Raw genomic sequence first — 24536 nt, 5'->3', positions numbered from 1 at the left:
CGGCAACAAAACAAAGAAGACCCCGCTGTTCGCTCTCTCTCGTCTCTCTCTCTCTCTCTCTCTGCTATAACAGCCGCCCCCTTTGCTTTGTCACGCTCTAGCTTTCTCTCACTCTCACACTCTCTCGCTCGAATGTTCAGCCAGCCAATGGCAGACGTTTTGAGTGCTGCTTGTTATCTACGTTGTTTTTGGTGTGGAACGTGGAAATCTTGTGACTGTGGAACGCATTCCATATGCGCACCCTGTGTAATGCAGTAGAAATAAATGGGAGAGCTACAATATATACCGCGTATATAGCGCTATTTACTTGATTGTGTGGCTTTGGCTTTTATTGTATTTTTGCTATGTCTATATAGAGTCGTTAATTTAAAACAAAGTGGCTTTAATTAGTTGCAAAATGGACGTGTTCGTTGCGTTTTTTGTTGTTGTTTTGCTTTCCAGGTATGCTGGATTGCTGGGCGTGGCAGCAGTGCAATCTAAGCATCACATGCAAACAATAAACAAAATATAATCACTGGCTCTCGGCAATAACTATGCTCATATTTCAATTACACTCGTAAGGGCCTAAAGCACTCCTTTTATTCCAATGCAAGGAGTTTGGCAACCCTAGCGATAACTCGTCGATAACCTTTTGACCAAATGCAGCAATGGCGTCGTCAATGTCGTTGCTAAGAAGAAGACGAAGGCGCAAACTCATTGTCTGACTAATTAAATGATTTATCCCGAAACGTGAGGCACCCCAACACTTCTCGGCAAGCGAACGCCAACGAGAACAACACATGAAAAAAAGAATCCAGCTGGTCTCAAGCAGCAACAAAAACCAATTACAATTACCGCACCCAAAGGTGCCACAAAAACACACACACACACACACACATGAGAACATGATGCAGTAATGCAGTTGCGAGGGAACCAGAACAGGAACAAGATCGGGTCAGAAAGAGAGCGAGAGCGGCGACGACAGCAGCAGCAGCAGCCGCCTGGGCCAGGAAACTTTATCTAGATGCATACAAATCCAACACAAAGCGCACGTCAATTTATTTGCCAGCCTCGACTCGACGTCCAGCAGCATCAGCAGCAGCATCAATGGCAGGCAGGAGAAGAGCGAGTGGAGTGAAGTGGACTCTGCTCATATATATTTACCTATGGCAATGCCAATGATGACGATGTCGAAGTTGGCGCTGCATGTTTTATGCCTCCTCTGCAGCTTTAACGAGGTGTTTATTTTCACAACTCTCAGGGCCAAGGAGTCTGTATGTCTGTGTCTGCGTGAGTGTACATACTTCTCTGTGTGTGTGAAGTTGCTCTTTATTGAAGGTGCAGAAAACGAGGGACCGCCCATTTTTATGTTCGACGCTTGGCCCGCCAACATGATGAAGATTCGATGCCCGATGACGATGCAGTTCGTGCATCGCTGCTCTGGATGCAACAAGGAGTGCGGTGCGCTGTGGGCCGAGAGGAGACACTTTGACGGCGGGGCGTCTATGGAAATAAGCAATGATGTTGACGCCGTGGCAGGAAGGTGAGTACAGTGGCTGCTAACGTATTTGTACGAAGTTAGAGGCGAGAGAGAGATACAATTAATGCAATACAATAATAAGTTATGCATTAAATTTAATTTTAATAAAATGTTTTTCTTAAAAATGACAATATTAAATATAAAAATTAATAATTATTGTTAAATTTATAATATTTTTTTTATTTACTATGTTTTATTTATAACTTTCTCTTTTTCAATCGCTTTTCTAATTTTCTGCTGGTACACTTTCAAATCATATCATTTTGCGCACTCATTCGCGCACTCTTTCACCACTGTGCAATGCGGTGCTGACTGCCCACTTTCCAATACGACTTCTCCCCATCGTTGCTCCCTCTGGCAGGCAGCAAGTTAGGCACTAAAACCACAAACGCTTTAATGATGCTGTTTTGTTTAGCGCAAATTGTTTGTTTCGCTGTCATAAACTGGTGCGAAAAATGGCCAAGCGCTGCCCCGCGGAGAGAGCGAAGCCAAAAAGAGAGCGAGAGCGAGAGAGAGCGCCAAATGTGAACCAGCCTGACGAGTGGCTACTATACACACACACACGCACACCTCACTCACCCATACATAGCGTGAGCTTATATAGCTTGTAGTTGGGAGCTGGTTTAAAGGTCTCACTCACATATTTATCTGCACTGCTTTGGCGCATGCGCCACGCGCATTGGGGGCAAGCGAGACGACAACAGAGTGCAAAGGCAAATCTGCAGCACCGTTGGAATGCCAGGCAGCTGAAAAAAATGAAGCGACAGCCAGTTTGCTTTTGTGTCTGATTTTGTGTCTGACACTCGCGCGCGTTCGTTTAGCGGCAGCCGCCACACGCGACTTTTTCACCGCATTTTCGCGAGACTCCAAAATCGAGACAATTTTGCCGACGCCCCCAACAGGCAGAGAGACAGCAGCAAGAGAGTGAGCGAAAGAGAGCAAGAGAGTTGGGGGGCAACCCGGCAATTAGACGCCTTTAGCCGCTCGCATAATGCTAATGGCGTTGACAGTGCTCATCAACGCGACGACCCCAATCGACGGACGTTGTCAAAGCAGTCGCTGTCTCTATTGCAGTTGCTGTCAATTGACCCGTGAAGCGCGACGGCTACGCTCAAGCAGCGCCATTGACAGCAACGTTATCGCTATCGCTATTGCTATTGCTATTGAAAACCCGCATCAGTTTATCAATGTCAACGGCGGATGCCAATCGTTGATGCATTAAAAACTCAACTCTTTCAAACTCCATTCATGTGCAAAACTGAACGCTGACCACTGACCGACCCCTCAAATTGTCAGTGTGCGGTGTGTATTTGTTTGTGTGTGTGTGTGTGTGTGACCCTTGTGCGGCATCAATTCAATTAGCGCTCTCCAAATGGTCACGTGCGGTCGTCAGACGTTCAACATGCTGCCGATGGCGCCGACGAATCCTTTTGTGGTGTCCGTCAGCTCCACAACAGCACCGTCCGCAGCACCGTCCGCCGTGTCCGTCGCCGCCGCCGCTGTCGCTAAGCCCAAGCTGGCCTTTAGCATTGACTCCATTGTGGGTGCGGAATCCTCCTCCACTTCGGCACCGCCAGAAAAGCAGCTACCATCGCTGTTGCTGCCTCCGCCGCTGCGTGTCAGTGTCATTGCATCGCCGCCACGCGTGGAAAGTCCCGGGGTGGCAGCCACATCGCCACCCATCGAAAGGAGCACACCACGCGGCTTCATTTATTGCCGGCGACGCGCCTCCCTCGATGATCGTTCGCGCTCTCCGCCGCCGCCAAACAGTCGCTCTCCATCGCCAACGCCAGCAACAGCTGCTGCAGTGGCCACCACGGCGCCCATTGTGCTGCCTGGACTAATACGTCCACTGCCATTGCCAGCGCCACAGAATTTAGCTTTACTCGGAGCTGCGCCACGCTCCTCGGACAGCGCATCGCCCACGAATCCTTCACCAGTTCGTCCCACAGCTGCGGCGCCCCCATCGCCATTCCTCGCCGCACAGTTCCAAATGGCCGCCGCCTTGGCGCATCATCATCATCATCAGCAGCAGCAACAGCAACAACAGCAACAGCATCCTCAGCTTCCGTCCGTGCCAACGGGGCCACATCATGGCCCACCACAGCCACATTTGCCACCTGGTCATCCATTGGGTATTTTTCCAGGTGGCCCACATCCGGGACATCCTCCGCCCCATAGTCATCATCCATTTGTGGCGGCTCCTCATCTCATACGTGATAGTTATCCGCTGTATCCTTGGCTGCTCAGTCGTCACGGACGCATCTTTCCTCGTTTTCCAGGCAGTGAGTATTCCAAATGAACCAGTTCCGCAGATATTTTAAAAAAGTTCCATCTAACCATTATTATAATCATTAGCAAATTTTGACTATTCATTTTACCATAATTTTTAATACTCGTTAATCCGCAAAAGTAAAAATCAGTTCAATTAAAGAGTCTTAATGAACTAGTTCCAAATGGAATTTAAAGTGATTCCGTCGATCCATTATTATAATCGCTTTACACATTCTGATTTTTGCGTTTCTCATGATTATTAATAGTGCTGTTGATCCGCAAAAGTAAAGTGGTTCGATTATTATGCCATACACAATGTAATTAAGTCTCATAATGAAATCTGCAAACCAGTTCCGAACCCCAAAGCCCCTTCAGAAATGCTTAATTATGTATTTCTGTGCGTCTTCCGAAACTTAACACCATCTAAAGCGGCCATTGTCCTCACTTGATATTCCAACCGGTTATTGAGATTAATATAATTTCCGTTTAGACAAAAAAAAAAACATAAAACAAAAAACCAAATTATTTAAAATTAAAATTTTGAATATCTGACAAATATAAACAAAATAAGTGTGAATAGACTAATCGAGATTACGATCAAAGGAAATCTTCAAATTAAGAATAATTGCTGTCGATTAAGCAAAGAAATCATTTTAAAAAACATTGTATTCACTCAATAATATTTTATTACCAGTTTTTATTCGTACAATAATAGTATAGCAGATATTATAAATTAAGTGGACAAGTTCTGTGATAAAAATATTAAAAATATTGAATCAATTTTACGACATACTCTATATAGAATTCCATAACTATAATATGCACAACAACAGGGGTTGTTTCGCTGTGATTTGTTCAGCCAAGCCAGCCATAAAGTCTACATATTTAATTGGGCGTATACGTATTAAGGAAATAAATATGCAGCAATTGCTGGAGACTAAAAAAGTTGGCACGATCTATTACAAGTAAATAGAGGTATAGAAGTCCAAATGGCGCAGTTACTCACTTTATGGCGACTGTATGTTGTGGTTATTGTGGCTGTTGTTGCTGCACCTTATAATTAAAGTTAAATAAGCAAATTGCAAGCATTTATTACAAGTTAATTAGACGTCTATCAGGCACATCATCATCATCATCATCACTGTCGTGACCATTTCGAGTAGATGAAGAACGTTGAGAAGGGGAGCAGGGGAAAAGGCAGAGAAAAGAGAGTGAACCAAACCCAAAACCGAACCCATTTTGATAAGTATTTTCAAACAAATTACATTTTAATTAAATTGTTTAAACAACATTACACACATCGTTAGGTCAAGCAGCGTACCTAAATGCCCAGCCAACTGTGTGTGTGTGTGTGATGGGTGTGTGTGTGTGTGTGTCTCTGAATAGACTCAAAATTACCAATTAATGGCGCTTGAAAGCGACGGCGCCACTCGCTGAGCAAAGCCCCTACGGTGAATGTGTATCACACACACACACACACACTTATACTCACGCACGCACTCACACAGACATGGCTAAAAAGTGCAACGAGTGAAATGTTAATGCGTTTTTAATTGAGGTTTTGGGGCATCCAAGCAAACAAAGCTGAACAGAGCACAAACCCAGCAAACACAAGTTTCATTCCTATTCCTCTTTCCAATCCCCGTTCCCATTCCCGTTGGTGTTCTTGTTCTCGTTCCTATTCCTGTTCCCGCTCCCATTTCTGACACTGTCGTGTTTTTCCCATCCAGCAGCAGCAGCAGAATGATCCCGACAGCCGCATGTGCGCCTTAAAACATTGTCATTTATTATTATTTAACCTTTTTATGCCACATTTTTTTTTGTGGTCGCTCTGTTCTTTTTTCGCTCTACACTCATAATTACAATTTGAATTTTCATGCAACGCCATTTCTCACATGTTAAGTACACGACTTCCAGAATTGTATTTTTTTCGTTTTTGTTTTTTAACATTTTCGGTTGTATTTTGGGTATTTTTTTTTTCGGCACACTCACACGCCTTTCACCTGCTTTCAACGGACTTCGTTACGCCTTAATTATGTTGTATGATGTTCCATTATAATACGAGTACCTTGTTGTTATTCTTTGTTGTTGTTTTTGTTGTTGTTGTTGTTACGTATAGTTAGTTGAGTGGTGTAATTTTCGCTTGATTTATGAACCTGAAAATGGAAATGTCAATGTTTCGCATAACGATTTCATTAATTGTAAGTGCTTCTCGTTCACTCGTGTTGTAACTCGTGCTCATCATTGTTGTGGAAGGGTGTAAGGCGTAGGACGTTAATGATCATAATGATAATGATGATGACAGCTCAATTGGAGTCGTTCCAGCAGGTGAACTGGTTCCAAATGTTCGACTCCCAAACTGTTGCTGCTCCTTTTGACATGGAAAGTTGGAGATCAGAACCGGTTCGGTTTAGCTCATTCCAATTCCAGTTGAGGAATTTCATTGAAAACCCAATATAAAGCTGAACAGTTGCCTAATTGTAATATAATATAATAACAAAAAAGATTGTTTTACGTATGCAATTAAAAAGAAATGTATTTCAATATCGTTGAAAAGTTCAATAAATTAGTTGGTTTATTGGCTTTTTCCTATTTCATGTTAATGGATCGCCGTAAGGTGTTAGTTTTATATATAGTTTACAATTTTCTTTTAAAAACCTATCTTAGATTTTTTTTAATAGAGACAAAATACTTACAAGTATATAAGTGATTTAATACATAATTTAAATATTTGTGTTGTGTTGACGAGTATTAGAAAGCGGTCATAAAAACGAACCAAGCAAACCCAAATTAAACATCAGGTGAAAGCAGTAAACAGCAATCCAACTATGCATTATTAAGAACTAAAAATAACTACGTAATTCAATTTTTAAATTTTTTATGTTACTTTCCGTTTCTTGACTTCAGTTATTAAATTTTTTACGTCTTCTATATAAACAAAAATAGAAATTGTGTGCTGTTATGTTCCTCTTTAACACGAAAATATAGTTAGTAAAGAATCCTATGGTTGAAATATAAATATGATCATCAAATCTTTTATTCATCGCAAAGTGACAACGAATTCGCTTTATCCCGAAAATATAATAAAGAGCATAACGTAACCCAAACTGACAGAATATTTGATTTCGTCACTCAAATCGAAGTCAATGTCCTGCGGGGTAATTGCAATTCCTGCAGCGATTGGTAATAAATTAATGGAAAAAATCATGGAAGCATAAAACTTAAGCTGCAGCCCATCAAAAAAAAAGTGAAATAACAAACACACAAACAACATAAAAAAAGGAAAACAATTGTACATAAGTGATAAATAATAAGTTGGGTAAAAAAAAACGCAACGATCGATCAGAGATCGAAGGGAGCTGAAAATGGCAAACTGAGGCAGCAGCACTTCAATCATACGAAACTACAAAAAGAAACAATATAGAAATAAATGACAGCTGACAAGGGTGTGAGCAGCAGCAACAACAGTAACAACAACAACAAGACACAGCAGAAGCGGACACATCAATTAATTGTCAATTGCGCGTATTTTCGCACGGCGGTTTCTTTGTGCCATGCCCCATATATGAAAAAAAAAAACAAACGAGAAAGCAAAAAACGAGCAACTCAACGAACGAGCGCGAGTTCATTGAGAGAAACGCTGACTGCGGACAGTCTATGAAAAAATAATTAAGTGGCCATTGTGAGCTGCGCGAGCGCACTATCAATTATAAGCCGCACATAGGCACTCGCAGTTAGTGGCAGTTGCAGTGGCAGTGCCACTGACTGTGGCAGTTGCATCTTGTAGCCGGCGTTGTTAGCTGTCAAATGTAACAAATGTCAAGCAATCGGTTGTTTGCAGCCAGCGTACAAAAAAGTGGATCACGGCTGCTGCGTAGCAATTGTTTGTCAAGTTCTTAGCAAAAAAAAAAAGAAAAAGAGCATCAGCGAGGCTGCATCTGTCAGATACAAAGATACACACAGCACAGCTCAGTCGCTGCATTCATGAAGTGTCAAATTGACAAGTTCGCCAGCTACGTTCAGTGTTCTTTTGTCGTTTGTTGTTTGTCCATCCTGTTGTCGTTGCTGTTGTTATTTTGCTAACAAGATAGAAACACACAAAGTCGATATACATTTCAGTAGCTGCAACTGCCTTTATCCTGTTTATTTGTTGGCTTAGCTTCTGCCCTGTGCCCCGAGCCAAATATTCTCTGTTGTTATCCTTTCAATTCTTTATATAAATATTGATTTTGTAATGTGCCCAGCAGCAGGTGGCAGCAAGCAGCTAATTTAATAGCATTTAATCATAATAATTATGGCATAGCTTCGCTTACTTGATTCTCTCTCCCCTTTTCGTAAAATCACAGCCGCATCTTAAGACGGTAGCTCGTGTGGAGCTGCTGCGTATTCATATCCATAACCATATCAATATTCAAATTGTGGCTCAATTGAAAATTTGCTAACTCCACGAAGTTGCTCTGCAACTGCTCACCATTCCAGAAATCGTGATAAACGTCAAAATATCACGTTGTGCCCCACGGGCCGAGGTAGAACAATGGGCCACAGCCATGTAGCGCAGCATCGCAGCAAGCAAAACCATCGAAGGCGGCGTCGTTGGCGGCTTTTGTCGACATTTAGGCGCGCTAAAGTGTTCAACTTGGCGTTCGCACAGAGAGAGAGAGGACCTGGGATCCACCGCCAGAGCCAGGCTCTGCTGCAGCGGCTTCTGCGCAATTGTTTCGCTTATCAGCGATGCCGCGCGACATGGCAGCAGACACAGCGCCGACTGAAGCGGCACGATCCATTGGCCTTTGTTTTCTCTGTTGCTGCTGTTGCTCCATGTCTGGAAATTTGTTTATTGTTTTGTAATGAGTTTCTGCGGCCCAGCCCGGCGAGAATGTGCGGCATCTTTCAGCGCCTCGCATTCGCGGAAATCATAAGCTGCAAATTGAGGTCCATATCGCCTAATTGGCAACAGCTCCACCGCCACCGTCACCGTCACCGCCACTCACCACAGCAGTCGACAACAGCCTCCACCATTTTTGTGAGTGTGAAGTGAAAGCCGCCGCCATGTGGTTGGGTGATTGGGTGAACAAGTAATTACCAAATTATAGCGCCAAAAAAAAAAAAAAAAAACAGAAATACATAAATGTGTCCGTCACGGTGGGACGGCCATTGCGAACAGTCGGCCATATTTGAATAATTTTCAACACTTAATGACAACAGCGTTAAACCAGAAAGCAAGAAAACGATACGAAACTGGCTTCGTCATGCCTGGAAAATCATCAGCATGATTTCGAGCAAACTCATCGGTGGTTGACAACCAATGGAAATGTGCATTGGTTGCATAAATGGTGCTGTTGGAAATGAAATTGATATGAATAAATCGTTTGGTAGTTGATATGATACTCTAACTTTCCCTACTAACTTCTCTCTTTACATTTTTAAATTATCGAAAATAAATAATTCTGTAGTAAATTTGTAAAGGCGTTTTTATACCTTCTACCCATACGGTAGAAGGGTAATATAACTTTGTGCCGGCATGTGTGTAACAGGCAGAAGAAGGCATCTCCGACCCTTTAAAATATATATTCTTGATCAGTATCAACAGCCGAGTCGATATAGCCATGTCCGTCTGTCCATATGTTCGTCAGTCCGTACGCCTAGATCTCAGAAACTATAAGATAGCACTTGTGATGTTTGCAAACAGATCAAAGCTTGTTTCAAATAATTGCCACGCCCACTTCTGCCCCTGCTAATCGACAAAAATCTAATAACAAATCGAATAATTAATTTTGAGTTTTGAATTTTGGTACATTCAATAATAACTACAGTATTTACGATCCTCGAAAATTTGGTTGCGATTACTTACTAAAGGTCTTAGTTGCTTTGACTGATAATCTGGTATATTTTTAATGGTAGTAGTATATCAATATACCAAATATACATTTTTTTGTGGTATACAATTTTGGTATATTTTAAGAATATTGTCGCTCTATTTTTAACAAGTAAGAAAGTTACAGTTGAGTGTGCTCGACTGTGAGATACCCGCTACCCATTTTGAATAAAAGCAAAATATTGCGGTATTTTTTTCAAAATATACCAAAAATGCAAAAATACTAAAAATATACCAAATGGTATTTTTGTTATATCGATATAGTACCACATTCAAAATATACCATAGACGGCATAATATACCAGATTGTCCGCCAAAGCAACTAAGACCCCTAGTAAGTAGGCGTTTTTGCTCATACAAAAGTATTTTTTTAATAACTTCGACAATTTTTATCTGATCGCAACCAAATTTTCAGGAATCATAACTACTATAGTAGTTATTATATATACCAAAATTCGCAACTCTAGCTTGAAAATTACGCTTGTTATTCGATTTTTTTGATTTGCGGGGGCGGAAGTGGGCGTGGCAAAAATTTGAAACAAACTTGATCTGCGTGCAAACATAACAAATGCTGTCGAAAAAAAAATATAGCTCTATCTCTTATAGTCTCTGAGATCTAGGTGTTCATACGGACGGACGGACAGACACACAGACGGACAGACGGACAGACGGACAGACGGACATGGCTATATCGTCTCGGCTGTTGACGCTGATCAAGAATATATATACTTTATAGGGTCGGAGATGCCTCCTTCTACCTGTTACATACATTTCCTGCCGGCACAAAGTTATAATACCCTTCTACCCTATGGGTAGCGGGTATAAAAATCAAATTACATCGTACATAATAAAAAATGTATCAACACGCTTTTTATTCTAATTATATTATTGCATTCCTCTCTTTTTTATTGATTCAAATTTCTTTAAATTCATAACAATAATAAAGTACTCAATTTTCCCCAAAAACTTAATATTATCACAAATATAACAACACTTCCTAAATAAAGTAGACCGTTAAAGAAGAATAAATTGGGAATGTAATTATTAAAATACAAGTGTAATTATTTCTTGTGTAATCAGTTATGTTAATTAAAAAATGTTATAAGCCCTCTACTAAGTTGCAAAGCCGGAAAAACAATTCGTGGTGAAAATAACTCTAAGCCCTCGCTCAGTAATATATCCGAATACATTATAACCCACCACTATATTTTATTATAATTGGGTATTAAGTAGCTGCAAGTCAAGTATTCTTGACACTTATCATAGAAACCACCCTAGATACTATGCGAATATATTGTATAAGTATTCTTGACACTTACAAACGAATTGACAATAAAACAAAACGTGCAACAAATTGAATATCCCCAACCCAAATGTTGAACCTGCATGAAGTGACCAAATAGCAATTGGGAATTGAATAATAAATATATATGTATATTCATAGTGTGCACACGCTAAATACTTTCGCTGATGTAACATATTTGTATTTTGTGCCCCATTTGCAACCCTTTCAGACTTCCTGCTGCAACCGTTTCGCAAGCCGAAGCGCGTTCGCACCGCCTTCTCGCCGACGCAATTGCTCAAGCTGGAGCACGCCTTTGAGGGCAATCATTATGTGGTGGGTGCGGAGCGCAAGCAGCTGGCCCAAGGACTCAGCCTAACAGAGACGCAGGTAAGCACACCGAAAGAGAGAGAAAGACTCCCACCATACATATCCCACCATGCCACCCTTTGTGGCAACCCTTTCGATGGCCGCGCTTAATGCGCATCAAATTCAATAAATTCCTTGGCCAATTGGCCAAGCAAGAGCAACCCCCGGGGGCAGGGCGGTTAAGTGATTGCATGTCAGCTGGTCGTTAGCCCGACAAGTGCCGGGAGTTACCAAGTTATTAGCACAATGACGAGGGGTGGGTGTGGATCGGATCGCTGTGCATAGCTGGGAGGCAGGCAAATAGAATTAAAAGACTCGTTAAATTTATTTACGACTTGCTCGCTTTGTTGCTGCTGCCCCCCAAAAAGAAAAAGGGTTGTACTTAAATGAACTCATCTCAAGTTTATTATGCTTTGTGTATTTCTCATCCCCTCCGTCCACAGGTCAAAGTCTGGTTCCAGAACCGTCGCACCAAGCACAAGCGCATGCAACAAGAGGGCGGCGACAGCAGCGATGCCAAGAGCAACAAGGGCAGCTCCTCCGGCGGTGGTGGCGGCGGTGGCAGCGGCGATGGTGACGACGATGCCAAGCATGAGCATGGCTCTCAGCACAGCTCGACGGATGTTGAGGACGAGGATGACATCGAGGAGGATGACGAGGATGAGGTGATCGATATGGATGACTATGGCAGTGAAATGGATGCCGAGGAGCATCAGCGTCTGCGAGAACAGTTCCAGCAGCAACTCGCCCATCATCAGCAGCAATTGCTGCAGCAGCAGACAGAGGCAACTGCGCTGACACCGCAGCAGCAACATCAATTGCTACAGCAGCATCAGCATCACTTGCAGCAGCAACATCAACAGCAGCAGCAACATTTCATGCAACAGCAGCAAATCTATCTGCTCGAGAAGGAGCGAGAGCGTCAACGGGAACGTGAGCGTGAGAGAGAGCGGGAGAGGGAGGAAAAGCAGTAATACTCAATGAAGTTGCAGTTGATATTGAATGACGCTAAAGTGTCAGCTACTTTGTGTTCCTTTCGTTTGTAAATTAATTATTTTAAAGTGTATAAATTAATTTAATACATTAATTAACGATGATACTTAAGATGCGGCTGCGCATGCAATTAAACAATTCAAACTTTGTGCTAAATGCTGAGATGGAAATTATTTCGGTGGGAATGAAATAGGAAATACTAATTTTGAAGCTATTATAGTGATTTATGGTATATGCAATAATAACTACAGCGTTCCTAAAAATTTGATTGCGATCAGTTAAAACTTTGGATATTATGTATTTAAGAAAGATTTACTCTCAGTTGATTTGGATAAAAATTAAGTATACTCTATGGTATATAAATTTGGTGCAATATGGATTTACCATATATAGACTTAGGTCTATTTTAGTATATTTATGGTATATTTTTAGAGTATGGTTTTATTGAAAATGAGTACAGAGTATCTCACAGTCGCACACACTGGTCATGTTGTTATCTAAGCAAAATAATATTTTTGGAAAACGGAAATTCATTAATATATTTTCTAGCAATCAAGAATTCTCATTAAAGAGCTTAAAAATATCAAATTAAATTAATCGAACTCATAGACATGCAGCGAGCATGGCAGTTAGCAATCACATATAGCACATACTATATATCATTATCGATCAACTGCCATCAAACACATCACTCAATTTACGTGCAACATTCCATGACTGCTAGAATGCTAACAAGGGCCCTTCTTTATTGAGTTGTTGTTGATCGATTCCCCTAGCTAAACAAAACCTAAGCACGTTGTGTGCTAAACGTTGACAGTAAAAATGCAATCAACAACAATTGCGAATTACAAATTACGAATTCCGAATTTCGGTCTCATAAAGCGGCCAGAAAATAAACGTCAGTCAATAACCGTACATCGAATTGATTGGATGCCCAGAAGACCGAAAGTCGTCGAGGCACAAAATACAAAACAAAAACCTCCGAAGCGAACGAAATGTAGTGAGCCATGCCAAATTGATATTAAAATGCAAACGATTGACTATAAAAATTATTTACTACTATATATAAATAAGCATCGAGGTAATGGCCCCAGGGGCGCCATTTTCCTTGGCGCAATATGCATATGGAGCAACCGGCTAATGGCCCAGCAATTTGGCGTCATTTAAACTGAAACGTGAAATAAACCAAAAAATTAAACTGACAAAACCGGCAAAAAGACAGACAGACGAACGGGCGGACAGACAGACAGACAGCATGCTAGAGGAAGAGGGAATAAGAGATATAGTAAGTGCAACTGCCGGAGTGACTCGTGCCCGGCAGCTAACTCAAAGTACAATATAAATAAATTTCGTTTTTGATATGGCAAATTGTCTTCCACTGAATCCCCCAAACCGACCGACCGAACCAGACGAAAGTTCAAGGTAATTGCCGTTGTCAAAGCAGCGCAACGAAAAGTGGGCGTATACCGTAGAAACTTGGCCAACAATTTATGGGCCACTTGAGTACAAGCAAAGGGTGTTGAGGTTGCACGCGAGCAGGCACTAGAACGGCAAAAGGAGTGAAGTACTCGGAGTAGAGAGAGCGGGGGAAATTCTCGTATTTTGCATAAACGATGTGAGAATTACTTAATTGCTATTAGAACTGGGAATGGGTGGAGGATATCTTTGAGCGAGGTGTTTCAATGGCCCAATGTGTGGGTTGGCTAGTTGCTAGTTGCTGGCGAAATTTATGAACGTTTAGGCGCAGACAATGAAGTTGTCTACTGGCAGGTGGCTTCCACTGCACAAAAGGGGAAACATGTATTACAATATACTTGTATACCGTATATATATTCGAGTACATATCCTCTGCAGAGTCACGACAGTTAGCGAGTAGTTTGTTAAAGGCAAACTGCTTACCTACAAGCCGAATAACAGACATATTCTGACAATAGGGTCAACAGTTTGTTTTTATTGCCGCTAACCAGCACTACATATATTTTAACACAACTCTTCAGGCTAAGCAAATTTAAGTGCTATAATATAAAATTTAAAAAAGGAAGAAAAATTGCAAAACAAATATAGAAATATAAACTTCAAATTTAAGCAAAGATTTCAATACCAAAATATACTTAAAATATACTGGCATAAAATACATTTGGTATGCAGATATATTTTAGAATTAAAAAATAATACCATTTAATAATCCCAAACGACAGCATAAAATTTTGTTTTTTTGCAAACCATTTTTGCATTATATCATGATTTTTTGAAATATATGTAAATAATGGGTAGAATACAAATCTTTCCAAATTTTTAAATTACACTTACTTATTATCAACGCCAAGAATAAAAAAAATGTATAAGTACATTTTAAATGCAGATATAGCATAAAATATCGAAAATACCGTTTACTAAGCCTAGGCAATTTAATTTAACCTGTTTTTTTTGCCAAATAATTTAAAAGTTTTACAATTTTGATTTTTATTTAATATTATTTTTTCTTTGAGATTTATATTATATAATATTGTTCTCTATGGTGTATTGTGAATGTAGTACTGTATCAATATACCAAATAGAGCCTGCGGTATATTTTAGATTTTTTTGCCTATATCAATGGGAACTATTTTTAGAATATGATTTTATGGAAATTGGTAGCGAGTATCTCAAAGCAAAGAACACTCGATTGTAGCTTTATTATATATTTTTGATTATCGACATATCTGTTGACGCTGATTAAGATTACATTCTTTTTGACCGCGGCCTTCCGCCAGTGTATTAAATGCAGTCTGCGCAAGGCAGATAGATGAATTGGCTGCCGTGAGGAGGAAGAATTCGATGAAGATAAAAAGAAATTCATCGAATTTGAAAGAGCTTTTAATCTAAGTATGAACTTTGACAAATAGTAATTCAAACTGACTGATTTCCTTCAGTCTTTTCTGCTAATCATATATTTCTTTAATATGAAACAGTTGCTTCGGAAGCTTCTAATTTCTCAGTTCATACCCATTTGCTAGCTATTAGCCAACAATTTGCCTGCATGACTTGCGACTGCGGCAAAGTATTTTGTTTGATTTTGGCGTGTCTACAACAACGGTGATGACTTTGAAAACAAATTTGCGAAAGTGGGGGGAGGGAAGGGAAATGGCTTTCAGCCAAGTCGACAATCGAATGGGTAAAAGCCTCTGCCCAGGCACTTGAAGCATATTAAGGGCGTCATTAGTGCAGCAAGCAGCGCAAATTTGACAACAGCAAACGGCAAGAAGAGAAGCGGGATTGAGGACGGATTCGACGGGGGTGATGGCCTGACACATGGTGCAGTGCAGCGGACGTGCCGGCGACAGCGTAGGCGTCTCAGTTTTGTTTTGTTGTTTGTTGTTTTGTTGTTGACTTTTGCTATTTAGCGGCCATTTGTATGGCAAGAGGTGGCAGCGAATAACATCGACCAACTGAGGCAGCCAAATGGAAACGGAATTGCAGTTTAAACTTCATTTGGCGCATTTTATTAGCACAGCCAAACAACGTGGGCGGTCGATTAATAAGCAATGCCATAATCAGCACAGGTTTTTGCAAAGTAAGTATTATAAAATAGACTTTTCATTGCATTTTCTTTGGCACAGACTTTGACTGCAGCAGTGCATAGACCAAACCCCGTTTGAGCCATAAATCAGACAGAAACAGACTCTGGTCTTGGCACCTATGTATGTATGCGAGCCAACGGGCAAAGTTGCACTCTTGTGGCGCCTCTTGTCGGCACATAAATTCAATTGAAATGAGCCGAGCGCCTGAAAGACGCGCCAGTTTTAACTACTTTTGGGTCGCAGTCAAGCCCAAAATGCCCATGCCTAGGACGAGGCGTCAATTGGCAAATTGGATTCCATGACAGCCAAGAGGAAAAGTTAATTTGCAGCAGCCATAAATAATACACAATTCCAACCGAAGTGTTCGAAAGGTGAAAGCTACGTAATGGAATGCGATCGGCATTGAGAAGTCAAATGGTCAATTCTTAAGTGTCTGAGCAACAGCGAACGTGAAGAAGAGCGCAGGATTTTAATGGACTTTTAATCGCCTGAGTTCGAATTGCAGGCTGAACTTCTACAGAAAGAATGCACAATTAATTGCAATTTAATGACGCTTTTCATAACAAAATGCAGTTTTCTAAAAATTAGTTGAAATTTCTACTGGCATAAAATCTAGACCTTTTCTTTATAAGTTTGTAGAGATATTATACAAAAGCCTTTACTATTTTTCTATATAAAATATTTGTAAAATCATGCTTCATTAATGAATTTAGAAGTATTACACAAAAGTTCTACTGTCTAGTCTTTACAACTTTCTAAAACCATAAGACTTGTTAGTTAGCTTGTGAAGCACCAAAAGCTTTAACTACTTATATATTATATTTCATTGAGTACTCAATAAATTATTGACTGCTGTCGTTGTTTTCTGAAGCTTGATTGACACTTTCATTAAGTATCATTACTGGTGCTTCACAGATCTATTTTTATTTAATTGTCTTTTAAATAAATTGCTTAATTAACTGCAACAAATTGAGAAGAGTTGAATGCTTTTAGATGTCAATTTATTTATTGTCGCAACAAATAAGAAATAATTGTTTTGCTTAATTGCTTTAGTAATTCGATTTGACTCAGGTTTTCATAAATTATAATAATTATAAATGTTTACGGGGATTTTTTGGTTAATATAAGCACTTACAGCTCGTGTGGAAAATTGTTTTAAGGCGCGTGCATTGCTCGACATCTCGTGAAAATTCACATTAATTAGCCGCAAAAATTTAAGCACGCCAACGCGGCAAATGTGCAATAACAACAATAATATTAAAAAACGACCCAACAACAAATTTAATTTATTGTCTTTCGGTTTATTTGAAAACTAATTTTCTGAAAATTAATGAGCGCTCATTTGGCGTATATCCAGCCACGCCCACAAAGCGCACGCAAGGCGGCGAGTGCTCGTGGTTATGGATATATAGTAATGGTTATGGTGAGTGGCCAGCGATGAGCTTTTGTTGGATCTGCCATAGTTATACATACAATATATGTATACATATGTATTTATTTATAAATTAATGACACAAGACAAATGGCAGACAATTTATATTAAAAGGCGCCTTCAAGAAATTGGGCGCCGGTCTCGCTAAATGAGTTTTGCTTGCGCTGCCAACAGGTCAGGGGTGGTCTCCATCGGGGCCAATAGAGCAAATGCCAAAGCCAAAGCCAAAACCCAAACCGAAACTGATGATGATCCCAAATGGGTGTGCACCTCAGCTCAACTCGACTCAACTCAACTCAACTCAACTCGACACTGACGGATACTTAATGTGATGCCCTTAAATGCAGTCCAGGGAGTGGCATTTTCGCTTATCAATTATAATTTGAACTAAATTGAAAACTTTTCTACCTTTCCCCCTTGAGTAATAATGATGATGATGATGAGATCGGGTTGTGTAACTGGATCAAATTGTGTTTGCAGCTAATGCCATGCGAGTTAGACATTAACAAAAGCAACAAAATGCAAGCCATTAATAATGAAGGCAATTTATTAGATTATGCTGACGAAAAGGAAAGCATATAAATTCTTAACTTAAAGCTGAAAAGAGTGTAAAAATATCGTTATTTTTCAGAGTTACTTTAAGTATGAAATAATATAATATAAATACTATAACTTTAGTTAGTAAAGCTGATAAGAAGTCAAACAAGTATACAGTCTATTTAAAATTTTATTACTTTTTATATACCTTTCCATAATGATAATTTTTCAAAATATTATATGACTGCTATTATAAAATTTAAGGGTAAAGCAAGACAAACTTATCGATATTTCAATGAGTTACTCAACCCTTTAAATATTTTCATTTCAACAACCATTTTTGACAAAATTTTCCGAAAAGTTTGTTGATAATCTAATAGTGGTAGAAAGGTAAAATTTTCTTAAGTTTTAATTGTAAATATGCAAGCAATGTTCCAGAGAAATATATATATTCTGTTGGAAAATTAAAAGCTGAAAAGAAGTTAAAATATCCATAGACAAATAACTTTATTTTTTAGAGAAATTCATACATTCTCTTGATAAACTAAAAGCAGAAAAGTAAGCAAAGTTTTAAGTTAAATATTAATTTGAATTAGAATGATTGATATAGATATAATGCTTCAATGAACTAAAAAAATTCAGTAAATTAAAAGCTGGAATGAAGCTAACTAAAACAAACGTTATTTCACCGACTATCCAAATTCACAAGGGACTTTTCTGTTTCCATGGCATTTCCCAAGGTTTCCAGCACTCATTCACTTTACCCACTCGAAAGTTCAAGTTCGCCGCAGCTGAACAAGCTGTTCGATCAATTAGCCAATTAACCTTTTGTCCTGGTTGCCCACAAGGAGCCACATAGTTTACTCCCCCGTCCGACGAAATCAATAACCAAGCACACCAATACTCTGACAAAAACTTTGTTGTTGTGATGTGGGCGCTGGTTACGCCCCCTTGCTGGACTGGAACATGCGGTGAGGCTCAATTTAAAAGCCATTTCGCTTTGTCGCCGTCAAAAGTGCTGATGTTGCCGAACAACGGTAGGCGGTTTGTAAAAGGCGCGTGGGCGTGGCAACGTGGCTCGAATCGCTCGAAAAAACTTTGCCAAAAACATAGTCAATAAATCTAGGTAAAAGTTGTAAAGCGACGTCGCGTTGGCCAACTACTTTAAAATAATTAGTGGGTGCAGCAACAGGCAACTGAATAGTCGACAGTCGTTTGCTGACTGTTTGACTGTCGACAGTCGTCTGTCGACTTGTGGCTGACAATCAGCCAAATTATGGGGTCGTGTTCCCAATAAAGCCAATGCGAAGTACTGTCGACGCTACAGGTAATGCACCTGGCCAAATGAATGCCATTGTCGAGCTCAAATCACACAACAACAACAACAACAAATAAAACAGCAGCTGGCACAATGGGACATTCATTAGCGCATTTTGGGGGTTTGAGTTTTTCATTTGGCGAGGTGTGAACCGGCTTGTATTAACTAGTTGTTCTATGTGGCCAAACACAAATAAACTAAGGTTAATTAACTGCTGGCCACATTAATATTTATGCAGCATGATTAATTACACCACAAAACAAAACAAAACAAGAAGAAACGAGCTGCCAGGCGTCTTCAGCTTGCACTTCGACTCCAACTTGCGACTGTCAGCTTGCACAGCTACCGGGAGGCAAGACTCGTCTTGTCTCGTCTCTCACTCGCTCTCTGGCTTTTGGTGGTGCAATTTGCACGCATTTTGAGTGGGCACAGCTGCGGCAACCAGTTTAAACGCCATTGGTCATTTGCAACAGCAACAGCAGCAGCAGCAACAGCAGCAGAGGCAGCAGCGCCGGCCATTAAAATGACATAGAGCCAACGATGTTGCACGCACTGGAGCGCAGTCAGCGTTCTGTTGTCTGGTCAACAGTTGTATCATGCCACCAAAAACGGGATTACACTTCTCGTGCATATGCTTTTTATTTTGTTTGTGCGGCGTGCTGCGCTGCTGGCGCACAATTATTAACCCAAACACATTGAACGAACCCCAAAGAACGGTCAGGACTTGCTCTGGGGATCGGCATAGACATGTGTTAATGTGCGGCCAAGAGCAGCAACAATTAAATTCAGATTAGCACAAACACACACATCGTTCCATTAGGCGACCCATTAAACTCGTTTATTAACTATATTTATTAAATATAACATAGACAAGAATATAATTAATATTTTCCAACATTGGCAGTAGCGTGCTATCGATATTCATAGGTTAAGTAATCGATGAACAAAACACCTTCTGAAAGAAATAAGAAATATGTTAATTCAAATTCCGAGTATCCGACAAATTTGAAGCCAATAAACTCATTTGTAGAGGTTTTGTGACACAGCTTTACATTTAAACTTTTTTCTTATTGTGAAAGAACAATATCAATCTATGTACTTACAATGAATGTATATTTTAATTTCAACAGAATGTATCTCAAGCATGCATCTCTGAAATCATTATATTATATATAGAGACGCTATGTAGACAAACAAATCCTTGTCAATATTCTTGTAACGTATACGCAAAGTAGTTTCAAATTTAAGCCCCAACCCTATCACCTTAGTATATGATTATAGTATAAGTATATCAGCGTTTTTATGAAGTTAATTCCATTATTATTTTCAGCTTTATCTTATCTTTATGTTATCTCTTTATCTTATTTACTTCAATTTACATTTTCATTCTCAGCTTTTTTTTGTATTTCAAATAAAATTCGTGGGTAAGTCATTCATATGTAACAAAGGATAAATGAAGTATATTGGCAATTCCCAAAAGTATGCAATATTTGCTTCATGTTAAAACACTTATTACAGCACTTTAATAAAACCACAACAAGCTTTGGAAAATAGAGCAAGAAAATATAAATTAATGCTTCAATTTTTGTTTTATAGATATCAATTTGATTTGAAAGCTCAGTAAGATTTGTCACGTCGAATTTAAAATAAGTTTTTCTATTTTTCTAAATAAATAAATATGAGTCACACAATACTATTAGTGCAGCCGGCAAAACATGTAACTTCGCGTACATTTTGCGATTATGAAAGCCTTCGTGAGTGTATCGATGGTATCTGCAAGATCTATGAAGAGCATCTCAAGCAACTCAAGCCGTATTACTCCATCATCACGTATGACATCAGGGAACTATTTGATTTTCTCGACACCCTTGCGGACATTGGCTGTTTGGTCTACGATAAAAGAAGTAACTCGTATATTCCCCGCAACAAAGTTTGGATCAAGGAGCACATCTATTTACAACTTCGTGAAGCTGCTCACAGCACATAAGCTGCAAGCATAATTTGACAAACATGGTTATGTCGAAAAATAAATACAAAAGAATGAAACTATTCAGACTTTTACTATATTCTGAAATAAAATTTTAGAAATAAGAAAAAATATTCTCAGCATCTCTGATAAGTTTTAAGAAAGTAAAACATTGAAGAATGTATTATGAATTATTTTAAGAAAAACTCAAAAGTAGTCTTTGAGACGATATTTAATTTATGTTCTCATTTAAAATTCCAAAAGTCAAGTAAGTAAAGACTTGTGGGAAGCCAAACTATTTAATGTGATATATGCTATTTAATACAAATGAGCTCTTTATTGCTGCTGCTGCTGATGCTGGACAACAAGACTTGGTAAGAAATAAAGCAAAAGCAAGAACAAGAGCAATAAAACAGAGAACATGAATCCAAGTCGTTGGGGCAAAGTTTTATCCGTGCTGAAATTCGCGAAAGCAATCACATCACATCGGATTGCAGTCAGTCCCTTTTAACTGCTTGCAAATTTATGTCTCTGCTTAAGAAAACACTAAATGAGTGCCATGCATTTTTTTATCGCACGCAGCAGCAGCGGCAGTAACAGCAAAACAACGCAGCACTCAGACAACGGTCCGAGCGAGGCCCAACAACTAATTAGACATGTTAAAGAACTTGTTCAAGTTATTGTCGTTGTTGTTGTTGTTGTTGTGGGACCGGGCATTAAAATGGTAACACCCGACGAACCTTAACTCGATGGCAAGCAAACAGCAAACACATTTAAAAATGCTCAAGTTAATTAATTGCGCAGCAAATGCATAAGGGAATAGGACACGTCGGTAAGCAGGCCCAAAAAGCCAATGACTTGATTTTAGCAGCGCGATAGGAGGGCCAGAAGCCTCCTGTCTGCCTACCTGACTGCCTTCCTTTGAGTCTGTTGCATGGACCTTTGGCCTGCGTGCGTTTCGCTTTCATTAAACAAATATCCAAACACTTTTGCCGCTGATGCGATGACACAGATTAGCATAATCCCAACAAGCCAACTGGGGATCGACTTGCAAGTTGCGAAGTTCAGACGTTTTTAATTTCATTGGGAGCGGCGACGAAAGGTCTGGCAAGCGATCTGTGCTGTGTCCTCGCCATGAAATTCCTGTCCAATTTGGCACACATTCTACTTGGGTTTAAGCGGGGCAATTGGGGAAAGTTACCAATTGAAATCTTGTATTGGCATCATTTAATTATATTTATTTATGTTTTCTTTTTTTTTGTGTGGAATGAGTTCTTCGGTACAACTTCATTAGGGTTGCCACGCCCACGACAAGAACAGCGCAACAATCAACGAGAGATGATTAATTGATCAGACGAATGCTGGACAACAAACCCACAAAAAAGCAAAAAACATTCGACGGCACAATCAAATTAAGGCAGCATATAAATGTGAGCCAATTATTAAAACTTAATTTTGATGTAGACACCAGCTACAACTTCAGCCGCAACTCCAACTCCAATTCGAACTCAACAGCACCATATCGAGATGATTCCCAATTTCACAGCCTCCTCAGCGGCAGGCAAACTAATGAGCCACATGCACTTGGCTGCCAAAATGAATGTTGTTGTCTGCTCTGCCTGAGAGCCAAATAACTAATCAAGCTGTTCGGGCTGCCAACTTTGATGCATTTCCCAAATTGATGCCCCAGATTGATGGGGCATGCGGCGTTCGACACTGACTCCGACTGTCTATCCAAAAAAAAACTGACCACTGACATATGCAAAACATTTTGTCGAACACTGGCCGCTGGACGCTTGACGTGGCCAGAACAAGGCAGCAGTGTCTACAAACAAATGGCCTGAAAATGCAGACAAATGACTAACAAGAAGGTGAAGAAGTTGGCAGTTACGATGGGTTTGAGTCTGCTTAGCTGACGCGTCAATGATCTACTAGAGGAAAGACAATTCAATAATACTAAGAAGAGTGCAACGAACAAATTGAAATATTACTCAAAAATACGTTTGTTTGATACTTTACATCTAGGGGATAATTTGATTTAAGGATAGTTTTACATATTTAGTTGCAGTTTTCATTTTATAATTTGATTTTTGTTACTTCATCTAACGATAGTCAAAATGTACTTTATTAGTTGCTGCATATTTTTTATAATTTGTTTTTTTTTTTTGGTAGTTTATATTTAACGAAAAAGTTATTCGAACAATAGACAAAATTTCACTTTTTCAATTGACCAATATGCCGAGCTCGTTGTGTAGCGCAGACATAAAATAAAATAAAGATATACAAACATATTTCAATTTCGTTGTTAGCTCAACTCGTATTGAACTGCGCTAAATTAACCGCGGGCATTCATTTCGGGTTTCGTGTCCAAATCGTCCAAGTCAGAGTTGAAGTTTTTTTTTTTTCTTTTTACTTGGCTGAGGCATTTTGATGAGTATTGATGAGTTTTAATAAATTGCTGATGAGTTTTCAAGCGCGCTTGGTTTCCCAAGCATCAACAGTAGAGATATAGATATATTTTTGTACATCTGCCCGATTCTTCGTACTTGTTTTGGGTATCTGTAACGACTGTGGACGACTGTGGGCACATAACAAGCCTCAACGCCTTACAGCATTTGAGTGATGCGTTTTTGAAAGTGGCGTCGAATTTCTCAACCGTGAAGCGCCATGCAGAGCAGCGGTAATTGAGACGCTGATGCTGATGCTGATGCCGATGTTGATGTCGAGTCTCTTATCCCAGCCTCGGAGCTTGAAGCGTGTTGCATGGGGCAAGCTGCTTGCTGCATGCTGCTGGGCTGTGTAGCCGTTTAATTGCCGCCATTATTAAACTCATTTATCGTGTTTTAATTTTAACGTTGAGCTTCACCAACAGCAACAACACAGTGGAGAGCAGCAGCCCAACAGCAACAGCAGCATCAGGTGTCTGACGGCGACGGGGCATCACTTTGCGTAGCATCATGCCCTGCATCTCTCTCTCTCTCTCTCTTGCTTCGTTCCGAACTGCATGCAGATGCCGCAGTATAATTAGCGTGGCAGACGGCTGCGGCTTTGCTGCGTCGATTGCAGCTGCCATGATTTGGCGCTGATGCAGCAATTTACAACAAAATTATGTTGTTTGCTTAATTAATAAAAGTAGTTTTTAATAGAAAGTCATTAGGCAGGCAGGCAGTGAAGCAGCCAGGCAGCAAACAAAAGACTTGGGCAACAAACTTGCTGCTTGATTGATGTAAAATATTCGGGCACAACCAGCATCAGCTCATGAGTAACTTTAGCAAAAGTGTCAACATTGTCACCTGATAAAAATTGAAAGAATTCTTTTCGCCCACATTTCGACTTTGCATTCTTTGAGCAACTACGTTGCGGTATTTCACGTGTTGGCAAACACAAGTGGTCTTGGCCATAATTAATAAA

General features: G+C 39.9%; 2 protein-coding genes across 3 annotated transcripts; both read left to right on the top strand.

Moving 5' to 3' along the window:
* The first annotated feature begins 1454 nt into the window (after positions 1–1454).
* Positions 1455–12458, top strand: LOC127566057 (homeotic protein empty spiracles). 2 transcript variants are annotated; one of them, XM_052007546.1, is made up of 3 exons: positions 1455–1522; positions 11183–11340; positions 11763–12458. In XM_052007546.1, exons 1-3 carry the CDS (start codon positions 1498–1500, stop codon positions 12291–12293), a joined length of 714 nt encoding a protein of 237 aa, XP_051863506.1. In that variant the 5' UTR covers positions 1455–1497; the 3' UTR covers positions 12294–12458. The 2 variants fall into 2 exon arrangements, with proteins under 2 accessions (XP_051863506.1, XP_051863505.1); XM_052007545.1 differs by lacking the exon at positions 1455–1522 and adding an exon at positions 1912–3804.
* Positions 12459–20743: 8285 nt separating this feature from the next.
* Positions 20744–21171, top strand: LOC127566063 (protein enhancer of rudimentary-like). Its single transcript, XM_052007559.1, has one exon. The coding sequence runs from the start codon at positions 20838–20840 to the stop codon at positions 21144–21146; it is 309 nt and encodes a 102-aa protein (XP_051863519.1). The 5' UTR covers positions 20744–20837; the 3' UTR covers positions 21147–21171.
* The last annotated feature ends 3365 nt before the right edge of the window (positions 21172–24536 follow it).

Source organism: Drosophila albomicans, chromosome 2R, assembly GCF_009650485.2.
Source record: "Drosophila albomicans strain 15112-1751.03 chromosome 2R, ASM965048v2, whole genome shotgun sequence".
NCBI lineage: Eukaryota > Metazoa > Arthropoda > Insecta > Diptera > Drosophilidae > Drosophila > Drosophila albomicans.
This window is presented reverse-complemented; position numbering and strand designations above follow the sequence as displayed.

Coding starts and splice junctions, on each gene's coding strand:
- LOC127566057 (XM_052007545.1), top strand. CDS start 2,892: ATGGTCACGTGCGGTCGTCAGACGTTCAACATGCTGCCGATGGCGCCG. Junction 3,805..11,182: donor CTTTCCTCGTTTTCCAGGCA/GTGAGTATTCCA, acceptor CAACCCTTTCAG/ACTTCCTGCTGCAACCGTTT. Junction 11,341..11,762: donor TCAGCCTAACAGAGACGCAG/GTAAGCACACCG, acceptor CTCCGTCCACAG/GTCAAAGTCTGGTTCCAGAA.
- LOC127566063 (XM_052007559.1), top strand. CDS start 20,838: ATGAGTCACACAATACTATTAGTGCAGCCGGCAAAACATGTAACTTCG.